General features: G+C 41.4%; 1 protein-coding gene across 1 annotated transcript in view; it reads left to right on the top strand.

Moving 5' to 3' along the window:
• The window catches only part of LOC114790507 (forkhead box protein O3-like), a 46,060-nt gene extending 21,233 nt beyond the window's left edge, over window positions 1–24,827 (top strand). The window contains exon 2 of the mRNA XM_028980637.1: window positions 21,199–24,827. Coding sequence (XP_028836470.1) covers window positions 21,199–22,929 — 1,731 coding nt within the window. The 3' untranslated portion in view covers window positions 22,930–24,827. The remainder of the gene's footprint in view (window positions 1–21,198) is intronic.
• Window positions 24,828–25,234: the final 407 nt, after the last annotated feature.

The following is a 25,234-nucleotide window of genomic DNA, read 5'->3' as shown; positions in this document are numbered from 1 at the left end:
AGGACCAGGCGTCCCTAATAAAGTGGCCGAAGGACCGTGGTGTCCTTAATAAAGTGGCCGAAGGACCAGGGCATCCTTAATAAAGTGACTGAAGGACCTGGCATCCCTAATAAGGTGGCTGAAGGAACGTGGTGTCCTTAATAAAGTGGCCGAAGGACCAGGGCGTCCTTAATAAAGTGGCCGAAGGACCGGGCATCCCTAATAAGGTGGCTGAAGGACCGGGCGTCCCTAATAAAGTGGCCGAAGGACCGGGGCATCCTTAATAAAGTGGTCGAAGGACCGGGCGTCCCTAATAAAGTAGCCGAAGGACCGAGCATCCCTAATACAGTGTGCCAGGACAACTCAGTGCCAGGTACAAGAGAACTGCACCAGAAATTGCAGCAGTGGTACAAACCCACTAGTAGCCTAGTGGGTAACACACTCGCCTATGAACCAGAAGACCCGGGTTCGAATCCCACTTACTACCATTGTGTCCCTGAGCAAGACACTTAACCCTAGTTTGCTCCAGGGAGACTGTCCCTGTAATACTGATTGTAAGTCGCTCTGGATAAGGGCGTCTGATAAATGCTGTAAATGTAAATGTAAAAAAAATGTAAATGTAAACTCACTTGCACCAATTGCAGGGATGATGGTCACTGGATCATGCGAACGCTGCAAAGTTTGAAATCAATATTTATAAATAAAACAGACTTGTGATTCCGTAGATTTTGTCAATGTGTGTCTTTCAAATTTGCAGGTCAGTCAGTGTGTGGGATATTTTGTATAGATATGGCAGATTCTTGTGAAGCTTTCCATGTCATACACAGAGGTTTGGCCTGCCTTGGATTTGAGCTATTCTGAGTAAAAAAAATGCAAATGGCCTCACAGGTCAGAAAAACCTGGCAGTTCTAGTGTTAAAAGGGGCCCCATTTTGCAAATGCTACCAATGCTAAAGTTAGCATTCAATACATTCCAATGGGAATTGACCCTGTTTGAGTGTTAATAGCTCACCACGCCCAGTTCGATCGCTTATAAAATTAATAGCACACTTCACACAATAAAGTACTAATTTTTGATATATACCACGCCGGTGTGCGAGCTTCGGTATGACCCAATTTTGGACTAGGATAATAAACACGTTCTGAAAAGCTTTTTGGGGAATTGCGCGCAGACCGTAAATCCGGCCGAGCCAAGCCATATGTCAAACCATGCGGAACGAAAAGCCACACGACCTGACATGAAATGAGTGTGTGTGTTGTGAACCGTGTCATCGCAAATTCTAAGAAACCGAATTTTTTCACACTTTTAATAACACTTTTAATAGTTTGGTCACGATTTGTGGGCGTCCTGTAGTCCCCAATGAAGTAAACAATATGTAATTTTATGCTCAGTTTTGTGTGATTTTGTGCGTTTCAAGGTCTTAGTGTGTCAGCCACAAATGCAAGACATGGCCTTTTTTTTTTTTTTTCAATTTTCCAGGTTTTCCTGACCCCTGTTGGGGGTAGCGACACAACATATATCTGAGATCGTGTGACTCGGGTTGCTTTTCGGCTCGCTAGCTTCAACAGTTACCCTCAGCAAAACATTTCCCCAGCACAATAGAAAATGGTCTGTCATACTGATTATCACAGTACTAGCTAATCATAACGACAGCATTTGTGGTAATTGTACAATCCTACATGTGTGCACTTTACAAAGGCAGCATTAAGGCTAATAGACTCAAAATAGATGGAGAGGTATCAAGAAGGAACAAAAGATTAGTGGAGAGCATAGTGAAGCCACTGTAATGAAACCAGAGCTGTTCTTTATTTACTGTTCAAAGTAATTTAGAAATGTGCTTGTTTTCCAGGAAAAATATGAAATAAGTTTGAACAGAAAATGTTTCAGAAATATAGGAAGACCATGGGCATTTAGATGGCAGTTTCCTGGGGTAATCGGTGAAACTTTTAAAAGCTTTGGTGCACAAATCATCATTCCAATGGAACTCAAGACAAATTGTTACTCATAATGTAACATATCTCAAGAGGAATTTGATGAAGTTGATGTTATTTTAATGGACAAAACAACTTTTGGAACTTTTGCCAAACCTGATCAGGAAGTCACACATCACTTCCTGATCAGGCACACATGGCGTGTGCTGGTGCATCTGCTTAAGCCTAAATATGAACTGTTTTTTTATATACAGCATAGGCCAAAGGTTTGGACACACCTTCTCATTCAATGTGTTTTCTTTATTTTCAGGACCATTTAGATTCTCACTGAAGGCATCAAAACTATGAATGAACAGCATGTGTAGTTATGTGCTTAACAAAAAAAAGTTATATATGTATATATATTACATATATATATATATATTACAGGGAGATGTGTGTGTGTGTGTGTGTGTGTGTATATATATACACACACACACATATAGGGTATATATGACATATATATATTTATACACACACACACACAGAACAGGCCAAAAGTTTCTCATTCAATTATTTTCATGACCATTTACAGTGGTAGATTCTCACTGAAGGCCTCAAAACTGTGAATGAACACATGTGTAGTTATGTGCTTAACAAAAAAAAGTTAAATAACTGAAAAAATGTTTTATATTCTAGTTTCTTCAAAATAGCCACCCTTTGCTCTGATTACTCTTGACTTTGCACACTCTTGGCATTCTCTCGATGAGCTTCAAGGAGTAGTCACCTGAAATGGTTTTCCAACAGTCTTGAAGGAGTTCCCAGAGGTGTTTAACACTTGTTGGCCCCTTTGCCTTCCCTCTGCAGTCCGAAACAATCTCGATTGATTTCAGGTCCGGTGACCTGGAGGATAGGTCTCCACTCTTTGTTAAGTATATAACTCCACATGTGTTCATTCATAGTTTTGATGCCTTCAGTGAGAATGTTTGGCCCGTACTGTGTATGTCTATATATATACACTGGAAAAGAACTAGATCAAAGTTCACTTATATATAAGTGAACTTTGATCTAGTTCCTTTCCAGTGTGAAAACCAGGCCCTATTTCTTAGAAATATAAAATATATATTTTTTTAGTAAAATCTACATTGGTAAGAGCCATTGTTTCAACAGACATTTTTTCTGCATTTAAAGCATAAATTGTTGATGGAGAAAAATGAGTTTTGTATGTAGGGTAGGGTGGTAGTAGCCTAATGGGTTACTCGCCTATGAACCAGAAGACCCAGGTTCAAATCCCACTTACTACCATTGTGTCCCTGAGCAAGACACTTAACCCTAAGTTGCTCCAGGGGGACTGTCCCTGTAACTACTGATTGTAAGTTGCTCTGGATAAGGGCGTCTGATAAATGCTGTAAATGTAAAAATGTAAATGTAAATGTATGAGAATTTCAGAATTGTCAGAGTTTTCATTGCTCTCATAATGAAGCAGCTCAGGATTGAGATACTGAAAAGAAATGGGTGGGTTGCAACGGTATGTCAGATAATGAGCGGTAAGAGCCATGAGCTGAGGTGAACAGGTGAGGGCAACATGTGCACAGGGAAGAGGAGAAAGTGAAGGAGGAGGAGGGGTGCAGTGGGGTGATTGCGTGACTAAGAGAGGAGTGTGCAATACTGTGTGTAATGCTCTCAAGACCCATATTAAGTAGCGCTGGCCATTTCTCCTGGTCTCCTCTCTTTCTCCCTCTCTCCCTAACTCCGTTCCTCCATCTCTGCTAATGATCTGCACGTCCTGCCACACAGCCTGGTTGATGGATGCCTACTGACAGCAGCACTCATGCGGAAAGACTGCTGCTGCCCCGACCGTGGGGATGCACACAGACAGGCGCACACACGCGCACGCGTGCAAACACACACACACACACACACACACACACATTAACAGAAATGTGTATGCATGCATACGTATGCAAACGTACCTACAAATGCTTTTTCACCATTCTGTGATGTAAGGAGTTTGCAACAGTTTTAGTACAAAAGGGGGGGTTGTAGAGAACCACATGAAAGCAGTGTATCTTAAGAACATCCTTAATTCCCAGTGATGATAAGCTTTCAGAAAGCAGAAGGTCCTTAAAATACCTTATTTTTTGCACTTTTAGTCTTTAATTGTGTATGCAATACTTAAGAAAAGTTATGGAACTGGAAACTGGATAACAGATTTTTGCATGCATGTACACACAACTGCATATTTTTCATTACATTTAATCACTTTTTCATTTACACTCTTATCCATATTTACTGACTCAAAATCTGTGATGACAGAGTCTCATGGGTTAACTCATGGTAGAAGTAAGGGGGGTTTGAGAGTCCATTTTCCTCCTCTTGACTACTATCACCCCTATATTTTATCGAAAGGTGGGTAAATAAGACAAAAATTGTACTCAAGCACGAGTAGTGTTACTCTAAAATAATATTAGTCAAGTACAAGTAGATTGCAGTCATCCAAGAGATTAGTGTTAGAGTACAAACATATGTATTGATACATACGTATGTATTGAGTGACTGTTTGATTGTGATGTCTAATTAACTTTTTTAGAAATATACTCAGACATGTATTTAATTTAAGACATTAATTAATTATTTCCTGATAGTAGTAATGATTAGTAGTAATTAACAGACTAAATATGAGGGTACAAGCTATTGTATTTCTCATAATTATATACAGTTTGTTAGCATTGATATGTTAAATAAAACTGTAATTCCGCTAATTCCTTTTGCTACAAAATATTTATCTAAGTAGGCAAGTACTTAACAAAATGTTTACAAATGCTAAAGGGTCTATATGAAAAACTATATGAAAAAAATTTTTCATTTCTTATCTGTAACTATGTGTGATGAGTTTGTTGCCACTATCCCGCAACAGTTTTTGTCTGATTGGTGAAATGGTGTCATGTGATTATTGTTGCTATGTCTGAATGGTGAAACAGTCATCTGTTCTACTGCTGGCATCTGTATGGCAAAAATAAAGCATATCTAATGTTTGGAATAAATAATTTTAAAAACAAGTCCAGTATTGTCCAGTGTAGCAGATTAAGAGAAGAGTTTCTAATTAAAAAGTGTAGTCAAATAAAAGTAAAAAGTATGCTGTTGTAAACGTACTAATTTTCTAAAACTTACTCAAGTAAATGTGGTGAAGTATATGTAACTTGTTACTAGATATTCTCCAGAATGATTTGCATTCAGTAATTACAGATACAGTCCTCCTGGAGGTACATGGGGTAAAGTTGCTTGATCAGGTTCACATCATCCATGTTTACTGACAACCAGGCTTGGTGTGTAACTACTTGGGGATTTCCAACATGGACGTATCAAAATAATGTATATGGTCCAATATTCCTTAGTACAAACAACCCCCCAACCTCCCCTATAATGCAAACTTTTTGGAGGTGAGCATAAGGTTAGGAATTAGGCCACAGCACGAGAGGAAAACAGATAGCAGGAAGGTCAGATAGATGGGTGGCTGACGTCGCATCCGATGGCAGGCAGATGCTAACTTGACCATTTCCATTAGCCCACTGCAAATTAGCCCTTTCTTCATTCTTCATTCTCCATGCTTGCTATGTGAGTGATGGAGACATGAATGGTAATAATAATACAACTGTCCATCGGGGCTGTCAACAAACTTAGCAAACAAAACACAAATTCATCCAATACTGTTCCTACTCTTGTGTCCCACATTAACACTCTGACTGAACCTGTCCTTAATTACTTCAGGATTTATGACTTGCTCGACATCAGGATCTATTATTGCTGTAATCTGCAGTTTAACTGTGACATTAATCTCCATAATGAGTGTATGTATGACCACCTCTATGTGAAAGTCATTGTAATACACTGCACCACAGCACATGGTGCACAGCGAAATGTGTCCTCTGCATTTAACCCATCACCCTTGGTGAGCAGAGATCAGCCATGAAGGGCGCTCAGGGAGCAGTGTGTGGGGACAGTGCTTTGCTCAGTGGCACGAGATTCGAACCGGCAACCTTCTGATTACGGGCCACTTCCTTAACCGTTAGGCCACCACTGACCCATATGTTAGCAGACACAAAAGGGATCCATGTTATACTGATGGCATAATGCTTTAAACTAAACTAAACATGCAGTAAGAGTGAATGTGACATTTATGTACACTCCTCACACAATACAATTATAGAGCAACTTATTATATAACATTCAATCAATCAAGAGATCTTAACCAGTTCCATAGTCACAACACAGCATGGCACTGAAGACTGAGATGCAGTGAAATGGTTATTTGTGTGAGGTGGAGAGGGCCTTAGATGAATGAGAGGGGACCTAATTTTCCATGGCCTTTTTATGTTATCAGGAGACTCTAAAAGGTCACGGTACACCTCTACACTTTCATTCTCCCTCCTAAAGCACCCACCCAAATCACAATAACCCACCCTCCCTTGTTTATCTCCAACCCCCCTCACCCAGCGAGAGCATTAGGCATTCATAAATGTTCTAGACAGGGTTGGGTTTTTACTTAGGAGCTGAGACTCAGCAGTCTGTGGCTGGACCGACCATTAATATTTCAGCATTCCCCTGTAGAGGAGAGGACGCTGACCCCTCTGCCGTGGAAGAGGGCGGGCCCGTTCCCCCCTCTTATTTCCCCTGAATCTCTGTAGAGAGCTTTGGTTAGCCCCTCCCACTCTCACTTAGTGTATTTTCTGTTTCTCTCTCCACTAGACCCTAACTCAAACTGACTTAATTGGGCTCTTTTTGTCTCACGAAGTTGCTGATGGAAGGGGGGATGCCTTCCCTTTTCTTCTCTTCCTGTGACAACAGAACAGAGGGATGCTTCTGTCTATTTGTCTCTCTCTCTCTCTCTTGCTTACACACACAGTCTATCTTCCTCTCACTAATGGCCTGTGAGACAGTGAGGGCACAGGCACAGAATAGTCCCTCAGCAGCCCTGCCGGAGTGCTCCGCTGTAGCACCCTGCTGTCGAGCGGGATGAGAGAGAAGCCCGGCCTCCAGCTCCCTGTGGTCCCCTGCTCAGCCAGAGGCTCAGGAGAGAAGCTAAACTGTCCAACACGCTGAGCGTCAGGCTTCAGCTCAGCTCATGCTGCACCTCTTATTAGCTCTAACAATGAGAGCCCACACCAGGGAAAATTTCAGAGCAGAGGTTTCATTTGTACCTACGGGGAGATGGCGGGATCTGCCTCACACCCTCGCTGTCCCGTTCGCTCTCTCTGTCTTGTTCTGAGGACTTGCCGCTGACAGGTTTACCGTTCCTGATCTATTCCACCTTCTGTTCCGTTTTATTTGTGCAGTGCTTTGTGCAGTTCCAACCCAACAAAGTTCTCAGCAGAAATCCCAGGATTTTACAGCAGGGAATAAGTCATCGAGAGATGAAGAAATATGATGGAGGGCTAAGGCAGGCTCTTGTCAGATCATGGGATCAATATATACTTGTGTGTGTCTAAAAGACAAAGAGCAGAGAAATCTGGTTTCAGTTGAGATCTGTTATATCATATTCCTAAGTAAACAGTGGCACATTGATAGTTTCTCTCTCTGCCTGTCTCCCTGTCCATCTGTAAATGTCTCTGAAGATCACCAAATACCTTCTCATATGCCTTATGTGCTTGTCAGAGAAATGAAATATATATTTAATTAATTTTATTATGTATATCCATATATTACTATTATACAGTATGTGTGGCATTTTGGCAACCATTTCAAGGCTGTTTTTTTTATATATATATATAAATAAAGTGTATTTGTCTTCATATTTGGCTGAAGTCATTTGTGAGTACATTTTCTACTCATATTCATCAAATTTAACTGGCCAGCTGATTAGGTTCACAATGCATCTATGTGGTCACATGACATGGCTTTGCAGCTTTGATATTATTGTTGAGCTTGATGTGAGGCATATACAAAGGTACCACACCTTTTCTTCTGTACAGTTTTTTCCTCACCCCCACCCCAATCGACACCCCCCTGGGCCCCTTGGGGAGGGATAGTTGACTTGTAGAAAGCTTGCTGCTATGGCAACGGGAGCCCTTCCTCTCCCTCGGGTCTCCTTAGGAACAAGTAGCTTGACATCACAGCTTGCCAATTTGTGTCTATGTGCATGTAAGTAAGGATATTTGTGATTATGACTGTATATTCTTTGGTGTAGGTGTGTGTTGCTGTCAGGGATTGAATGCTTCCACTCGTCTGCAGGTGTATGTGTAAGTGAATGTGTGTGTGTGTGTGTGTGTGTGTGTGAACATGCATATTTATGTGAGCATTTTGGACAGAGCTGTCAAGGCTTGTGTGACTTGTACATGTCATATGTGTGTAGTTTGGTTTATTTATAGACTTCATACTGTCTATGCTTCTTTGGTTTCAACTTCCCCCTTCTCTTAGTAAGTTCATGCATGAATGTATGCTGTTTGTGTTCACATGTGTGTGTTCACACATTTCTGTTTTTACAGCTGTGTATGTGACCACATGGGCATATATGTCCAACAGTGTGTATAATGTACATGTCAGCTTCGTGTCTATGCTGGCGTATGTCTCTGTTGTGTTTCTTAGAAAAACAATTAAAGTGCTGGTTCTATGAATTTTGCATGCAGAGTGTGAGATGGAACTAGGGTACTATTTTGCTTGGCTGAAATTAAATTAAATCTTGAGAAAGATGTTTATTAAAATATGATCAGAAGTGTGACTGACCTTTAGAGTGTGGGAAATGAGATTCTAATTACTATGAATGACATTATAAGAGAGGAGTGAGGGGAGAGGAGGAATGGAGATGCAAAGCTTGCATTTGTCTCAATGTTGTGTCTGTCTATTTTTGTACGATTGCAGCAGCTTCAATATAATCAAATCCACATTGTGCCCAGGGGCCAGTGTATAGGGTAGTAGTCTCTTATTGGGCAGTGGTGGCCTTGCGGGGAAGGAATCGGACCCATAATCTGAAGGTTGCTGGTTCGAATTGAAACCTGCCAAGGTGCCACTGAGCAAAGCACCGTCCCCGGGTGCCTTTCATGGCTGCCCACTGCTCACAAAGGTGATGGGTTACAAGCAGAGAACACATTAAATTATGTGCACCATGTGCTGTGATTGTGTATTACAATGACAATCACTTCACTTTCACACAGACACAAACCCTACTCTCAATCTCACACAACACCTTTACATGGTTATTTTTGCACTTGGGCTGGAACATACCTCATCTCTAGTCTTATTCCTAGAAGAGACATGCAAGTGTGTGTATCTGTGTGTTGTGGGAGTGAGTGTGTATATGTGCTTCTAAATGTGTGGAGTGTGTAACAGACAGGGGCCCCTGCAGGTGTGTTACCCACGCACCTGTTGTGTGAATCTGTCCTGGGGGAGTTGTGGAGGAGGAGGCTTGTTGTCACGGCAATGGAATAAGCTCTCCTGTGCTCTAGTGAAGTGCCATGAACAGGTTTCAGGTGGGTGTTACCACGGCGACACCATGCCCACGATGCCCAGCTGGGGAAACCTGGAAGTGCGGAGCTGGGTTGGTGAGGTTGGCATGGCTTAGTGGATTTTCCGACCCCCTCTCCAGTCCCCAGATCCTGAACTATTTATATCTATCTCTGGGCACGCCCAGACTCCCATCAGTCCCCGCTCTGTTATGGCTCAAGTCTAGGCCTTGTGCCAGTCTTTCTTCACACCAGGCATCACCTAACCTAGCAGCCTCCCTACGCTACAGTGCACTGTCATTGTTGCTACAATTCATTGGCAATTAAATAATTGCCTATTTGTATTTAAATGTGCCAACAACTTTAAGTGAACTTTATTGTCATCTGACCATATACAAGTGCACAGAGAGATGAAATTGTGAAGCTTCAGGGATTCACAGTATACAAAAAACGTAGTGCAAATTGAGAATAAAAAATATCACACACAACACGACATTGTGCAATATGACAATATATTTTCAGATAATACGATGATAAAAATAATAATAATAATATGTGATAGAAATTGGTTGCACTTACTTACCCAATATGAAATGGGTTCCATTTCAGCACACCGGCATGCCCAATCTGCTAAAGCGTCGCCATTTTTCCATCTTATTTTTTTTTTCAGTGCCAGATTTAAGTGGATCAACATAAGTCATCATATTTTACCTGCTATATCCACAGTGGGGATTTCAAACCTCTCACATTTTGATGGATTTCCTTAAAATCGTTTGTAGAGAGCCCGGCTGTCTTTTGAGCCTATGGAATAATAACAACCTTACAAATTACTCTGTTTCTCTCCCCGCTCTTTATTTCATTCTCCCTTGCTTTATGGAATGTGTTCCAGGTTCCTGCATGAAAGAACACCCCTCATCGCTGTCATCCAAAGCGACTGCATCTGTTTTTTTCCTTGATCCAAACTCAATAAACCCTCACCTCCACCCTTTCAACACTCATCACCATCAGAACAACTTCCCATTAGTCCGGCTGTGTCTGACTTCTTTATTTCTCTTCACAGAGACGAGCGCAGCCGTGACATCAATCAAAGAATGTGAATATTTATCTGCCGCTAATTTCCATCAATATCCTGGAGAGAGGCTTAGGTGACAAAACTCATTCCTGTGCCTAAGAAAAACCCACAACAGCAAGTTGCTTTCCTCCTTGTCCCCCAACAAACACATATCACATTTCACAAAAAATGTTCTTAAGCAAAGCATTTCCTCCTGTATATTGTGTCACAAAATATTTCCCTGGTTGTGATTGCCAATCATAAAGAGATGGCCCTTGTCAATGAGAAATAGCCTCCGGAATGTATTAATTAGGGCCAGTCTGAGAAAGGATGGCCTGATGAATGTGTGGAGAGTCTGGCATCCACCCTTTTTTGTGGCCAGCATTATGAATTGGGTGACTCGATTCTTCCCTTTGTTTTTCACGTGGAAGAGGGAGGAGGGAGGGGTATTTTCTTCTTTGTGTCTGTGTGTGTGTGATTATGTACTCCACAAGATGGATCTAAATTATTTCACCCAATTCCTTGCCCCCTCTTTAGCTTGGCCTCTTCACTGGGTAAGTGGGAAACAGTGAGGTTGGCTTGTTTTTTATGATGGGGGCCTCCAATAAAGGATACCCCCTTTGTGCTGCATTCTCACAGTGCGCCTCAACCTAAACCCCCCAGTCCAGCTGCACCCTGTGTCAGTCTGTTAAGGAAGACAGACTTAGTTGATGCCTACTGGATTGCCCCCTTTGTGCAGAATCTGCAACCTGGGACCTTGGGAATCATTAAAAAAAGGGTCGGTTGGCACATGGCCAGGGTCGGGATACATGGCATCATCATGCAAAAGACCTCCTGTGGATGCTTAGGCAGAGGAGGGAGAGTGGTCCATTGAGGCTTTTGCTGTGCATGAATGTAGAGAAGACTTGGTGAAAGCTGCCCTCACATTCACATGATTGTCATCTCTCTGTATATTCAGAGAGAGAAAGATCCATATCCAGAGAGAGAGAGAAATTATACTTGATCAAATGTAATTATAAATGGTTGGCCTTCATTTCTGGTAACAGCTACTTTTCAACAGGAAGCTTGGCCCTCCCTGGGTCTACCTGGTTTCCTTCCCAGAAAGATTGATGGAAAGATTGTTATTGTGTCAGTTTTGGGAATGATCAGATCCTAAGTCTCTTAATTCTACTAAATAAAGCATTGCCCTCATAATGATGGAGAATAGTTTAGCCTCTCCATCTGGGGTCGCTTGGAAGCTTTTATTCATGACTGTGCCTCCTCTCCATGCTACTGCTACTGATATTAAGTAAATTATGTTCTGATTGTTCAGTCATAGCTAGGTATATATATATAGGCTGGTGTTTTTTTGGTTGGTGATTTTTGTCAGATTTTACTTCCAGTGACTTGGTTTTGGCACTGTTTTCTAACCAGGCAATGTCACAATATGATGACAGAGGTTTTGTGAATTGGGGTGAGGAGGTCAGAGGGTGACTATTAACTCATGTCTGTAATGTTTTCCAAACACAAAGTGCCAAGGTTAAAGCCACCCAGATGGGAGTGCCCCTGAATCATCCAGGATTAGTCTGGGATTGTCAGGGATTATTCTGTATGGAGAGAGATTAGCTGTGACTCCCAGTTTTTGGAGATGTTAAGGGCAGAAGCAGACAACATGCCCCTGACTCACACAATGAGTAAACTGAGCTGAACCTACATGGCCATGCGTGACACCTGGAGATGCATGCACCTGGTCTTTCACCTTTTCATGGACTGTTGAAATGTGTAGTAGTCCAAATCCATCAAATCTCAAACAGGTGGACGAATGGAATAGAGAGTGGTTTCGCTGTTAAAGCCCATGACATCTTACCACATTTATTTAACAGTGACTGCATGAGACCCTGGAAGTTTCTGTGGCTACCTGTGCCTTGCACTATCCTTTGTGTGTATCCCGTTGTATGAAGGGCTTCTTAATGAGCTTATCTGTTTTGCACAATGATCATTTGCTGTCAGTCAAGCAGAGCCTCTCCCAGCCTAAACTTGAATTCAGGAAAGCAGATGAAAAGGCTACCTGGAATTTTCCACAGCATTAAAAAGCAGCAACTTCCCTGATCACATGCACACAGACACACACTCTTCTAGGTACACCACAGATATTAATATTTTATTTCTCCACGCCTCCGTCTTTCACACATGTTTACTCTGTTGCTATGCCTATACATGCTGGCCAGAGATGTCACCGTGCAAAGCCTTAAAGAAGTGTTCAACAGCCACGTGATTTGTGTCTCCTCCATTTTGCTTGCAACGCCTGTGTATACAGCAAGTATGCAGTATGCAATCAAGACTAGAGAAGACAGAAAACATTCATTCACCTCACTGACATATCTTTCCATAATCATTCCTGTGATATTCTAATTTGTTGTGGGTGAATTATATTTCATGCATGCTGGTGCAAGGTTCTTCTTTATCTTGTATCAGATTAAGTCTCTGTATTATACTGAATGTAAAGAAAATCATGACATTGAAGGAGTGCACTGGCTGAATGAATGACTGACTCTTCAAAGCTCATGCAAAATGATGAGAACGAAGATCAGTTTTTACTCTAAAATCTGATGGCCACAGAAGCTCTATCATGAACTTAGCGCTCCATCAACATTTACATATGCGGCATTTATCGGCATGTATCATTTTATCCAGAGTGAATTACAATCAGTAATTACAGAGACAGGCCCCCTGGAGCAACTTAGGGATAAGTGTCTTGCTCAGGGACACAATGGTAGTAAGTGGGGTTTGAACCTGGGTCTTCTGGTTCATAGGCGATTGTGTTACCCACTAGGCTACTACCACCCAAATCAGTAAGAGACTACTACACTAAAGAGACATCACCATGGAGATGCTGGGGATTGAATCCGGGACCTCATACATGCAAAGCATGCGCTCTACCACTCACCCACATCAATGCAAGTAATGATAGATCCTAGAGAAATGAGGCAAGAACAAGAATAAAACCTGTAGAGGCAAATGAAGGTGAGGAAAGAAGACAAGGAAAAAAGGGAAAAGAACAAGAGAACAAACAAGTCAGAGGTAAGGGGGATAGCAAGAGACATATCCATCGGACACCATTAGCCCTGCTTTCTTGAGGCTAAATTTCCGCCACTTGGCCTGACTGAACAGTGTGGCGTGATGCCAGTCTGGCACTGACTTCAAAGGCAGAAAGGAATTAGCTCGTTGATACCCACTCCATTACAAGCAGAAGGAGGGACACCCTTCTGCATGAGTCTCAGTCAAATCCTCTCAAAGAAAGGACTGCCCAGAGATCTGTCTTAGATAAAGATTTATGGTTTCTGCAATAAGGGAAATCTGCAATAAGGAGGGCTGGGAACACAATCAATATTTTTCCATTGTATTAGGGCTGCACGATTTGGGGAAAAAGACATATTGCAATTATTGAGATCAATATTGCGATATGCGATATGATAAAGGACACTTGCTTGTATATCAATGAAAAGTTGCATACAAATTACTAATAGTGAAACATACAAACTACTAATAACAAATTGAAATGCCCAGTGCTTTCAAAATACAATATTCTACTAAATTAAATAATCACAAAAAAGTCTTTACTTTAAAAAACATTACTGTCGAACGACAAACCCTGATAAGGCTATACAACTGTTTTGATTATATTTGTCCTTTATAAATTCCTGTATTATAGTTCTTACGTTTAACCAAAACGTTGTTTGGAGGCTGACTTGAACACAGGGATGCATAGCTTTGCTAGCTTAGCTAAGGTTAAGATTTGTAAACTGAGGTGAATTTCTTTAGGAAACCTTCAAAGTTTGGACAGTCTAAATAGTTAATAGTTAGTTAAATAGTTAAGATTTGTAAACTGAGGTGAATTTCTTTAGGAAACCTTCAAAGTTTGGACAGTCTGAATAGTTAATGCCTACGTTTAGCCAAAACGTTGTTTGGAGGCTGACTTGAACACAGGAATGCATAGCTTCACTAGCTTAGCTAAGGTTAAGATTTTATAATGGCCAAATATATTCAAAACAATTGTCCAGCCTTACCTATGAAATTTAATTCCCCTGGATCTGGTTTGGAGCGTACAGCGGTTTGTACAGCCCCAAGCAGCACAAGAGTGAGGCATTTTTATGCACTTCTCTCCATAGACATGTATATGCATCACTCCACAGCACAGCCTATCGCAATATGGCGGCGACGTTGACGTACGTCTTCCCATATGTCTATGCGAATCACGAATCTGAGGTCTTCATTGAACCGAATCGAAAGTCATGTGACCAAACACGTCACATTTAAATCGCAGCTTTTTGCGTTCATGTAATCGCACAGACTGACATCATGAATTGCTGACATCACGATTGCGATTAGATTAATCGTGCAGCACTACATTGTATTATTAAAAAAAAACTTTACTTAATATTTACACAACTAAGGTTGTTCTTCCAGGGTTTCTGTAGGTTTAAGGAAGCCACATTTTTAAAGAGTTTTCCATCACTTTCTTCTAACTTAACACCCTGCATCGGGGTCCTCAAATACAGTCATGGCCAAAAGTTTTGAGAATTACACAAATACTGGTGCTGCTTCCAATTTGCAATGTTATGAAGAGTGAACAAATGAATCACAAGTCTCTGTTTGCAATTAAAATGAAATTTATCCACAAAAACCCATTTCCACTGCATTTCAGCTCTGCCACAAAAGGACCTGAGATCATTTCAGTGATCCTCTAGTGAACATAAGTGAGAGTGTTGATTACCACAAGGCTGGAGATCATTCTGTCATTCTGATTTGGTTAGAATAGCAGACTGGATGCTTAAAAGGAGGGTGATGCTTGAAATCATTGTTCTTCCTCTGTTAACCATGGTTACCTGCATTATCATCATTGTGTTGCATAAAGGGCTTCACAGGCAAGGGTATTGCTGCTACTAAGATTGCACAGTGAGGACTGCTGAAGACTGGTGTAAAGTCATTTTCTTTGATGAAGCCCCTTTCCGATTGTTTGGGGCATCTGAAAACAATTATTGTTTGGAGAGGAAAAGGTGAGCACTACCAGTGATACCAGCAATAAAACATATTGAGACCATTCATGTGTGGGACTGGTTCCAACACAGCCATGACAAAAGAATGGTACCAAAACTTCCTCCAACAGCAACTTCTCCCAACTATCCAAGAACAGTTTTATGAAGAATAATGCCTTTTCCAGTATGCTGGAGCGTCGTGTTATAAGGCTAAAATAATAACTAAGTCGCTTGATTGCCATCAGTCAGGATTTGGCCCAGAAGACGCAGACCTGATGTAATTGTCAACAAAAGCTTTTGAAACTTGTAATATACTTCATTACACCACAGAAACAACGGACAAAAAGATCTAAAAAACACTGAAGCAGCAAACTTTGTAAAAACCAGTATTTGTGTTATTCCCAAAATTTCTCCAAGGACCAGATTTTGCTTGGCCGACACTGTGAGGGCCAGATGCTCTTCTAAAATATAATATATATATATATTTTTTACCAGTAAATAAATGTATTGGGTTTGAAATATTTTAAAGACGTTTAACTCTGGAATTAAGATAAACTTTTAATTAATGATATTTTTGAAAATCCAATTTAAGAGTTTTGAAGGGTCTATGGAAACCCTCTCTTTGCTCAATATTATCAGTAAGACATTTTATGCAGGTATTATCAATAATTTTAAATCCATCATGGACATTACAGTGTATTTGCACCAAAATTATAAGAATGCACAGAATCATGTTGTCAGCGGCGACATTTTCATGGACTCTGTGTGTGAACTTGACCTGTTCCTGTTAAACTGTGTTTTGAGTTCTGGCAATCGCCACACGCCTGTGGGCTCGTTTATGTTCTCCCCTTTATTCCCCTGTTTTCAACCATCGCACTGGTTTTGGTTTATTAATAAAATCCTTGTTCCAATCATGTCCCATCTCTGCGCTTCCTTCCCCTGTCAGCTTGCCATCGTGACACATGTCTGTCCAGAATCAAGCGTGAGTAGTGTTTAAGTGAGGCATATATTAATAACTGCACCAAACGAAAGAGTCCTGAACTGTGATTACTTATGTACCATATAGGTAATGTTTGTGAAAAGTGTTGGCTGGCTTCCATTTAATTACTGTATTCCATTTAATTACTGTTGAAATATAGTATAGTCCAGTGGTCGGCAACTCGCGGCTCTTTCATACTTACACTGCGGCTCCCCGTAGCTTTGGAAAATAAATAATAATTTAAGTGTATTATATTTTTATCAAAATTATTATTTTTTGTTGCTCAAAATGTGCATTAAAAATGCTGTCTATTTATCAATGTTTATTTTTCAATACATTTTCTCAACAGACAGTACACACATCATACACATCGCATCATAGCAAAATCAGAAAAGAAATGTCTGTAATTGCCTGCGAAGTAGGCAGTAATTTACTCCTGCTTTACAGAGCACCAAAAGTATATTTGCAAAATGTACCAAAACTGCACGTGCATGGTTATCTATTGCCCATTTGTGTGTGTGGAGTGAAGAGAGGGAGTGGGGGTTGTGCTGAGCAGCTGGATCAACACCTGATAAACTTGTTTTTCAATAACACAAACTAAGTCTGTGTAGTTCTTCTACCGGCTGAGCCTGTTATCTTGCAGAATGTGCAGAAAATGAGTCCGGCTGATTAGAATCCCGTGTCTATGTTCAAGCAATAATTTCATTGCATGACATTCCAAAATAAAAACAATGGAGTCATCTCCATCATGAGGTATCTTACGTTTGTATCTTACGTTTTTAGAGATGTAACTGAGTAAATTATTTTGAATAACTTGTATGCAGTTCATTGTACTTTAGGGGCTCCAAACAGTACCCTTTGTTAAGTCACTAACTGTTGATCAGTGAACCAACACTGTCTTACTGATGTAAATTAGATTAATTCACTGAAAGAAAAGGTATTTAAGAGTGTCAGTGAACATTTGAGAGCTAAATGTCCATTTTCTTCCATTCAAAGCAATGGATCATAGCATATCATATATGCCATATATTCATAACTTACCCAAGGCCTCTGTCTCTGGTATAAGAGACTTAAAATGAACATCTATCTGGTACATCCCATCTCTTTCCCTTGACAAGGTCTGATTAAATAGTAATATAAGAGGATTTTCAATCAGTTCAACATCAAAAACAAAATTTATATATTTTATAGCCCAAATTCACATAAAGTATGTCTCAATGGGTTTGACAGGCCCTACAGTTGACACCCCCCACACTTGATCCTTCTACACATAAGGAAAAACACTAGGAGAGGAAAAAAAAGAAAGGAAGAAACCTTGGGAAGGAGTGATACAGAGGGATCCCCTTCCAGGGTAGAGTGAGCCTGCAAGTGGTGTCAGTGCAGGATTTGTGATTGTCCAATAAGAGAAAAAGGCCTATAGTTGTAGAGGTGGTGAAGTCCAAAATGTAGTCCAGTGTCATGGTGTACAATAAGTGTCCATTATGATGCTACTTGTCCATTTGAAAATCCCTGAAGCTGTAGTTGTTACGGTGGTCATGGCTGTGGTGACCCTCTGGCAAATCTGGGAGAGACATATAGACATATATAATTGAAAAGATTATAACGAGTAATGACACTAAGCCGTTACAGTTTATCTGAGTAATGTAATGTTTTAGTCCTAGTCTGTTTTCGATCTTGGTCTTTTTACTCAGTCTTGACCAGCCTTGGTCTTGGTCCTGCTTTAGTGTGTCTTGGTACCCTCCAGTCTCATCAGTGTTTTGGTCTTGATACCCTTTGTTCATGGTTTAGGCAGTCTGGACTACAACAATAATAATTCCTTGTGCTAGTGAGTAATATTCCTTATATTTAATTTCAGTCACATATGTATAATAGTGAATATATAAGTAAAACTGTAATGGCAAACATACTACCTCCAGCCCACCAGAGGGAGCAAGATCAGCCGGGGAGACAGCGACCCGGAAGCGGAAGTGAGAGTGGGCAGCGCCCTGTATAAAAGTCAGTTGGCCAGGGGGGATGCTGCCCGCTCTTTGTTGAATTTAATACCCAGATATGCTAGCCTTCTTTATAAACGCCTGATTCTGCATTTTTAACCATGACCTTTGTCTGTCCTTGACCTTGAGTTTGCCTGCCCCTTGCTACAACGATATATACATGTTACCCCACCTTCCTGCCACCCAAGACGCCCATCTAACCCATGCTCCCGAACTGTCCTCAAGCCAGCCGTCTTCCTACCAGCCGTCTTCCTGTTCTCCTCTGCCCCGGTCCACCCCAGCCTCATCCCTTCGCATTCCCCGCTGCTCCCCACGGAGCCAGAACTCCCTCCCCGTCGTGCTGTGGCACATCCACTGCTCCACTCCCGTTCCCACTCACCTGCTGCTTCCCTCTCATCTGCCAAGCACCTCCGGTCATCCTCCCAAGCTCTTTCAGTGTCCACTCCCCGTACGACGACTTGTCCCCCCGCTCCAAATATGTCTGCAAGTGCGTCCCCGAACTTGCACATTGACAAAAACATATAATTCAGATTAATTATGAACTTAATCTACACTTTAAATCTACAGCTTTTGATTTTTTATAATTTATTTGATTTATTTTATGTAAATAGAAAACAAACATTTATAAATTTGCAAGTTATATGTGACACTCACATGATTCTACTACAAACATGGGTTCACAATGGCCTGGTTCAATACATGACTCATTTATCTCGTAAAACATTGTGTAATTTCTAACTATTCGGTTCATGGGTCAGTGGTATCCTAGCAGTTAAGGAAGTGGCCCAAAAATCAGACGGTTGCCAGTTCCTGATCTGCCAAGGTCCCACTGAGGTGCCACTGAGCAAAGCTCTGTCCCCACACACTGCTACCCAGGTGCCTGTCATGGCTGCCCACTGCTCACTAAGAGTGATGGGTTAAAAGCAGAGGATATATTTCATTGTGTGCACCGTGTGCTGTGTTCCAGTGTTTCACAATCACTTTATGTATTGAATGATTTTTTATAAAATCAGAATGTCGTCATTGTAACAAGTATAACAAAAGTAGGTTTCCCTGAGCCAGAGAGTTATCTTAAATACTGTGTGTAGAAAAAAAGCTCTTAAAAGAAGGCATATACTAATATAATACAAAATATGATACAAATATAATACAGAATATGATGCAAAATATATGATATATAAAGGGTGAGTTAGAAACCTTATTGCACATGAGAAACCTTATTGCTGTTCAGTTTGTCTAGAGAGGGTAGAGAACAGCCAGTGATTTCCTGGGCAGTCTTCACAATTTGCTGAAGTGATTTCCTCTGTGCTGTTGTGCAGCTAGAAAACCACATGCAGAGGCAGTAGCACAGGATGCTCTAAATGCAACAACGATAAAAGGACTCCAGCAGTTTTTAAGAAATGCTATGTTTCCTGAGAACTCTCAGGAAATAAAGTCTCTGCTGAGTCTTCCTCACCAGATCTGTTGAGTTCACACCCCAGGACAGGTACTCTGTGATGTGAACGCCCAGGATGTCCGACAACCTCTCCACACATTCCCCACTGATGTAAAGTGGATTGATGTCTGTTTTCCTTTTCCTGAAATCCACTACAATCTCCTTGGTCTTTGCTTTGTTCAGGAGCAGGTTATTGTCTGTGCACCACACTGTTAGCCGCTCCACCTCGTGTCTGTAGACAGACTCTCCTCCAGAAATGAGCCACACAGTGATGTCGTCTGCAAAATTTGATGGTGTTGCTGTTGTGGGCAGGGGCACAGTTGTGTGTGTACAATGTGAAGAGCAGGGGGCACAGCACACATCCCTGAGGAGAGCCATTGCGCTGCAATTCTTTTTTTTATGATCACTTTTAAATCTGACCATTTTTTTTACATTTCAGGCACCATCTTATTTGTAGCACACACTTTATTCGTAGCATTTGTTACCTGTTGCAACTCACTGCCTTTTTGTTCGTTATCCCGCTACTGTGACCACCAAACTTTACATTTCACCCACAAGAACATATATTTTAGTTTCCAAAAATGTTCTCTTCTTACTTTTCCTCTTGTTTGAGATGATGCCGTTATTTTTTCTTCTCAGGTTCACATAGGAGACTTAAATATTCATGAGGTGATGTATGGTTGAAGGGGGGGCCATGTAGAGGGTGGAATATATACGGAATATATATGGAATATCTACATGCGAACAATCCCAGGTAGAGTGTGCACGCTTTTAGTATGAGTTCTACGCAAAGTTTTATAAATGAGACCGCAGATCTCCTCTTTTCCCCAAATATGCTCAGCCGTTATCTTCATTTTACATGTCAAATATTCAGCAAATTTTGATTCCCGTACCTTTCTCTTTTGCGGCCAAATGGATCTTTGGGTTTTAAAGGTTACCGACCCCTGGTATAGTCAATTGGATGTGTTGCTTTAAGATCTAGTTGTTCCTCCCATTGCATGACCTTAATTTCCTCCCATGGCATATGGTGAAATGACAAACTCAAACTCAAAAATAAATATAATTTGCATTACACACTGCACAGCCAGAGTTTTCCTTTCTTTCTCTGCCTCTTGTTCATCTTGTACATATACAGCACAAACTCTCGCATCTGTTTATCGACTGGTCTGCATCAGTGCCAAGGAGTACACCGTTCTCTCTTATCTGGGAAAGGACTGTCAGTGTGGTTTTGTAGCCGCATTCTAGACTTAGTATCATAAGTCATTACTGAATATGTGCTGAGAGGATTGGATACAGCCATTTGAAATCACACTATGAAACAAAGCCCATTTGGCAAATCATATTCAGCTAATTCTTGCTAATGATTTTCTCCTTTTGTTCTTTTTATTTTTCTCATTTGCAGAACTCGATTCGGCACAACCTGTCACTGCACACCCGCTTTATCCGGGTTCAGAATGAAGGAACAGGGAAAAGCTCATGGTGGATGCTTAACCCTGAGGGAAGTAAAGCAGGAAAGACCCCACGCAGACGTGCCATCTCAATGGACAATGGTACCAAGTACCTAAAGAGCAAGGGACGGGTAAGCCGAAAGAAGATCATGGAAAGGCCAGGACCTGTTTCGGGACCAGGGCTTGGACCAGTGACTAGGGTGGGACTCCACAGCTCACCAGAACGACGCAGCCCAAATGGCAAGCCAGTTACTGGGGCCTCAGTTGATGAGTTTGATTCCTGGACAGACCTACACTCTCGTGCTAGTTCTTCTGGATCCACACTGAGTGGCTGTCTGTCTCCAATCTTGGCTGAGGCTGAGCTGGAGGAGCCAGAAGAGGGCCGGCTGTCCTGCTCTACCTCTCCTCATCTGTATCCCAGTCCCTCCAACACTGTCCGCTCTCCATCAATGGCTGTCAGCTCCCTCTGCCCCACTGTGGAGCTCCCTCAGCTAGCTGAGCTCACTGGGGCCATCAGTCTGGATGAGAGTCTTCTGGATGAAAACTTCCACCAATCCAACAGGCACAAACACCCTGGCTACAACTACAACACTGGGGTCAAGGGTCAGGGATCCTACTGTGGACAGGTTTTCAACCAGGCAGCAGTTGTCAGGCTGCAGCACCACTCCCCGATGGAGACCATTCAGGAAAACAAGACAGCCAATTTCTCTGAGAGCCTGCAGCCATATTCAGTATCAAATGCTCTCCAGAGCCTGCTGACCAGAGGACCCCAGTTCTGTGCTAAAGAAATGCTGATAGCACAGGAAAGAAAAAGCCACACAATGATGGTTGCTCCAACAAATAGCAGTGTAGGCTCTGGAAGTCACCATCGAGGGCCTCATTCTCACAATGGCACACAGAGGCACAACCCAACACACAACCATAATGGTGCACACAATCATAATGCTACATTCAACCACACCAGCACCCACAGTCACAATGGCAAACACAATCACAACCCAGCACACACCCAAAACGGCACTCAACTTGGCCACAATACAGCTACACAACACAACCCAGGCAGCATCCCCTCAGCCTCCCACAGCAACCACTCTCCTCACAACCTGACCCACAACCAGTCCCACAGAGCCAGGTCCAGCAGCCATCAGACTTACAACCATAATGCTAAGGTCCCTTACATCTACAGTCCCCGAGCCCACGCACACCTGCCAGCATCCACCACCTTGCCCCCTAACCCCGCCAACTTCCAAGGCATTCCTCCAGACTCTTGCAATCTGGCCACTGCTCCGCAGCCTCACTCACGTCACCATAGTAGCCCTTACAACCAGGGTCCCATGGCCAATGGACTGTACCACCACACCCAAGGGATGTGTGGAGGAAATGTAGCGGGGTTAGAGGGAACCTTTCATGGCTACCAGCACCCTATCCAACATCCACCCCACCCTCACCCACATGAAAGATTCCCTGCTGACCTTGACTTAGATGTTTTCCATGGAAGCTTGGACTGTGATGTGGAGTCCATCCTTCTCCACGACATTATGGATTCGACAGAAGAAATGGATTTTAATGACTGCTCACTGGCACAAGGGGTTGGCATTGGAATGGGCATGGGCATGGGAGTAAGGATGGGTGGTCTCAGCAGCCCTCAGCAGAGCCACAGCAACCAGAGTTGGGTGCCAGGCTGAGAGAGCGACACAAAGTGAGACTCCCAGGTCTGCAGACTTCAGATAATAGTGACAAAAGAGAACAAAACAAATCATTTTTCATTTTCCCTGTTTCATTTTGTTCCCACCTTTGTGGTTGTGATGACAATCTCAAATTGTGGTGCCAAACACTGCCTTCCTTTCTCCAGTCCAATCTGAACTCTCAAGCACTTTATACTGCGAAGAACAAATCCATATCTGACTCACCCTAATACAATGGACTGCTGGCTCCTGGTGTTTGTGTGTTTGAATGTGTGATTCCTTTATTTATTTATTTATTTATTTATTTATTTATGAACAGGCTGAGAAATGGCACGCTCATAGGGGGCATAAAAAAAATTCTCTGTGCCATTGTATGTTTGGGTGTGCAGGTTTGTGGTGCTGTTCTCTCAAAAGCACTTAAAGTAGCAACTGTTGAATTGCCTTGTGAAGAAGAGGTGGTTGAAATTTTGATCATCCCAATATTACATAGACCCTTAGAACAGGAAAAAGGAAAAGTGCAATCTCTAATGCCCTGCTCCAACAACAAGAACAACAAAAATAACTTATTTGCCCTTATTTTCCACCACAACGCATTTTAACTGTACCCATTGCATGATGTTGTGATCAGTCAGATCTTATTCACCTCCAATATTTATACCACCCACTGGCACATCAGTGTTAATCATCACTCATTGGCCCGTTAACCAGTCTTGATTTAAGTTCACCTTTCTGTTTTTTATCTTTAAAGTGATGCTGCAGTGATGCATCATGATTGCAGATTTAATGCAGATTTAATGTGCTGATAAATGAAAGTGAACACACTGTCATTCTGCGTGGAGTGAGCCATCCATCTGGAAAGTGCACACATTCACACACACTCTGTCACTTTTCTGTTTCTCACTGTCAAAGGCACACATACATGCACAAAGACAGCTGATGAAAGAAAATTTATTAACCATATTCTCTGATATTTTCTTTTTGTATGGCTATTTATCTCAGTAAGAGATGTACTAAGATGTCATCTTTATGTGTTCTTAATTTTTAACACTTATTTTCTTAGATACTTGGTGCGGTTATATAATCTTTAGTTTGAGTTTCCATCTCTCTTATATGTCAAATAAGAAAAACAATCAGCCAGTTATACTAATGTTAATCAGGGTTTTATACCTCTTTCATATTTTAAGTCTTTAAGTTAGTACTATATTTTTGTTTGTTCTTGTTACTTTGTGATGTTAAATAATTGTTGACATACAGTATAAAAGTTTATGTACATGTGTATGTATGCTTCGTTTGTGTGAGTGTGTGCTGCCCCATGCTCTCGGCCAAGACATGCCGGCTCAAATGCGGGCATGCTCCATGACACAGACAAGAGAGAAATGGAGCACATCATCATTAGTGCTAAAGGTTAAAGCACTCTCCCTCTCCATGTTTTTTTCCCCACACCAGCTCTTCAGCATAGTGGACTCCAGGCTGATTTTAGCATGGAGAATTATTATAAGAACTTCTGTTTTTTTTTTTTTTTTTTTTTCCTTTCTTCTGATCCTCTAATCAGTCTGAGACTTTCTAAAGCTTCCCTGCTATCAAAACACAAAATCTATAATATATACTGAAATTATAAATATATAAGTTATTTATATATTTATTTATATATGTTCGTGGGTGTGGTAGCAAGCCCCTGTGACCTACGTTCCCCTTCTTTTCTTTATTTGTTATTGCCTCACACTGTATGGTTTTAATTAATTACTTTTAATTTTCTACAAAATCTATATATTGAGAATATTGTATTATAGTTTTTAACTGAAAGAATATCAATTTCATGGTTCATTTCTTTTTTTAAGAGAATGTATCTCATTATCTGGTGACTGTTAAATGAATAAATAAAAATATGTTCATTTTTTATATTTGTGGGGAAAATTCTTTAATGATAAGCCCTTAATGATACAAATTAGCTTTTCATATCTTGAGGTATTAGTTTACGGTATCTGTCGTGGGGGACATTTTTTCTTTTTTTAAATGTTTATGAGACAGAGTTTGTGCACAGTCTGTTGGCGCAGGTCACACTGTGTCTAATAAGGCTTGTTATCGCCTCTGAAACTGAAGGTTGGTCACAGCTGTCACAGCCCCATCTGAGGTGTTCTCACTGAGGGATTGTGTGGCTCTACCCTGCCATACTGCAGTCTCTCTGGGGAGACCAACCCCCTCTCTCCTTCTATCTCACTCCCCTGCCACTCTCAGAGATGTGCTCTTTTAATTGACTCCACTCTAGCAGTGCCTCAATAACAGGAGAAGAGAGAGAGATAGGAAA

The sequence above is a fragment of the Denticeps clupeoides genome, chromosome 5, assembly GCF_900700375.1.
Source record: "Denticeps clupeoides chromosome 5, fDenClu1.1, whole genome shotgun sequence".
Lineage (NCBI taxonomy): Eukaryota > Metazoa > Chordata > Actinopteri > Clupeiformes > Denticipitidae > Denticeps > Denticeps clupeoides.
The sequence above is the reverse complement of the archived record's forward strand: the minus strand, read 5'-3'. Positions and strand labels throughout refer to the sequence as shown.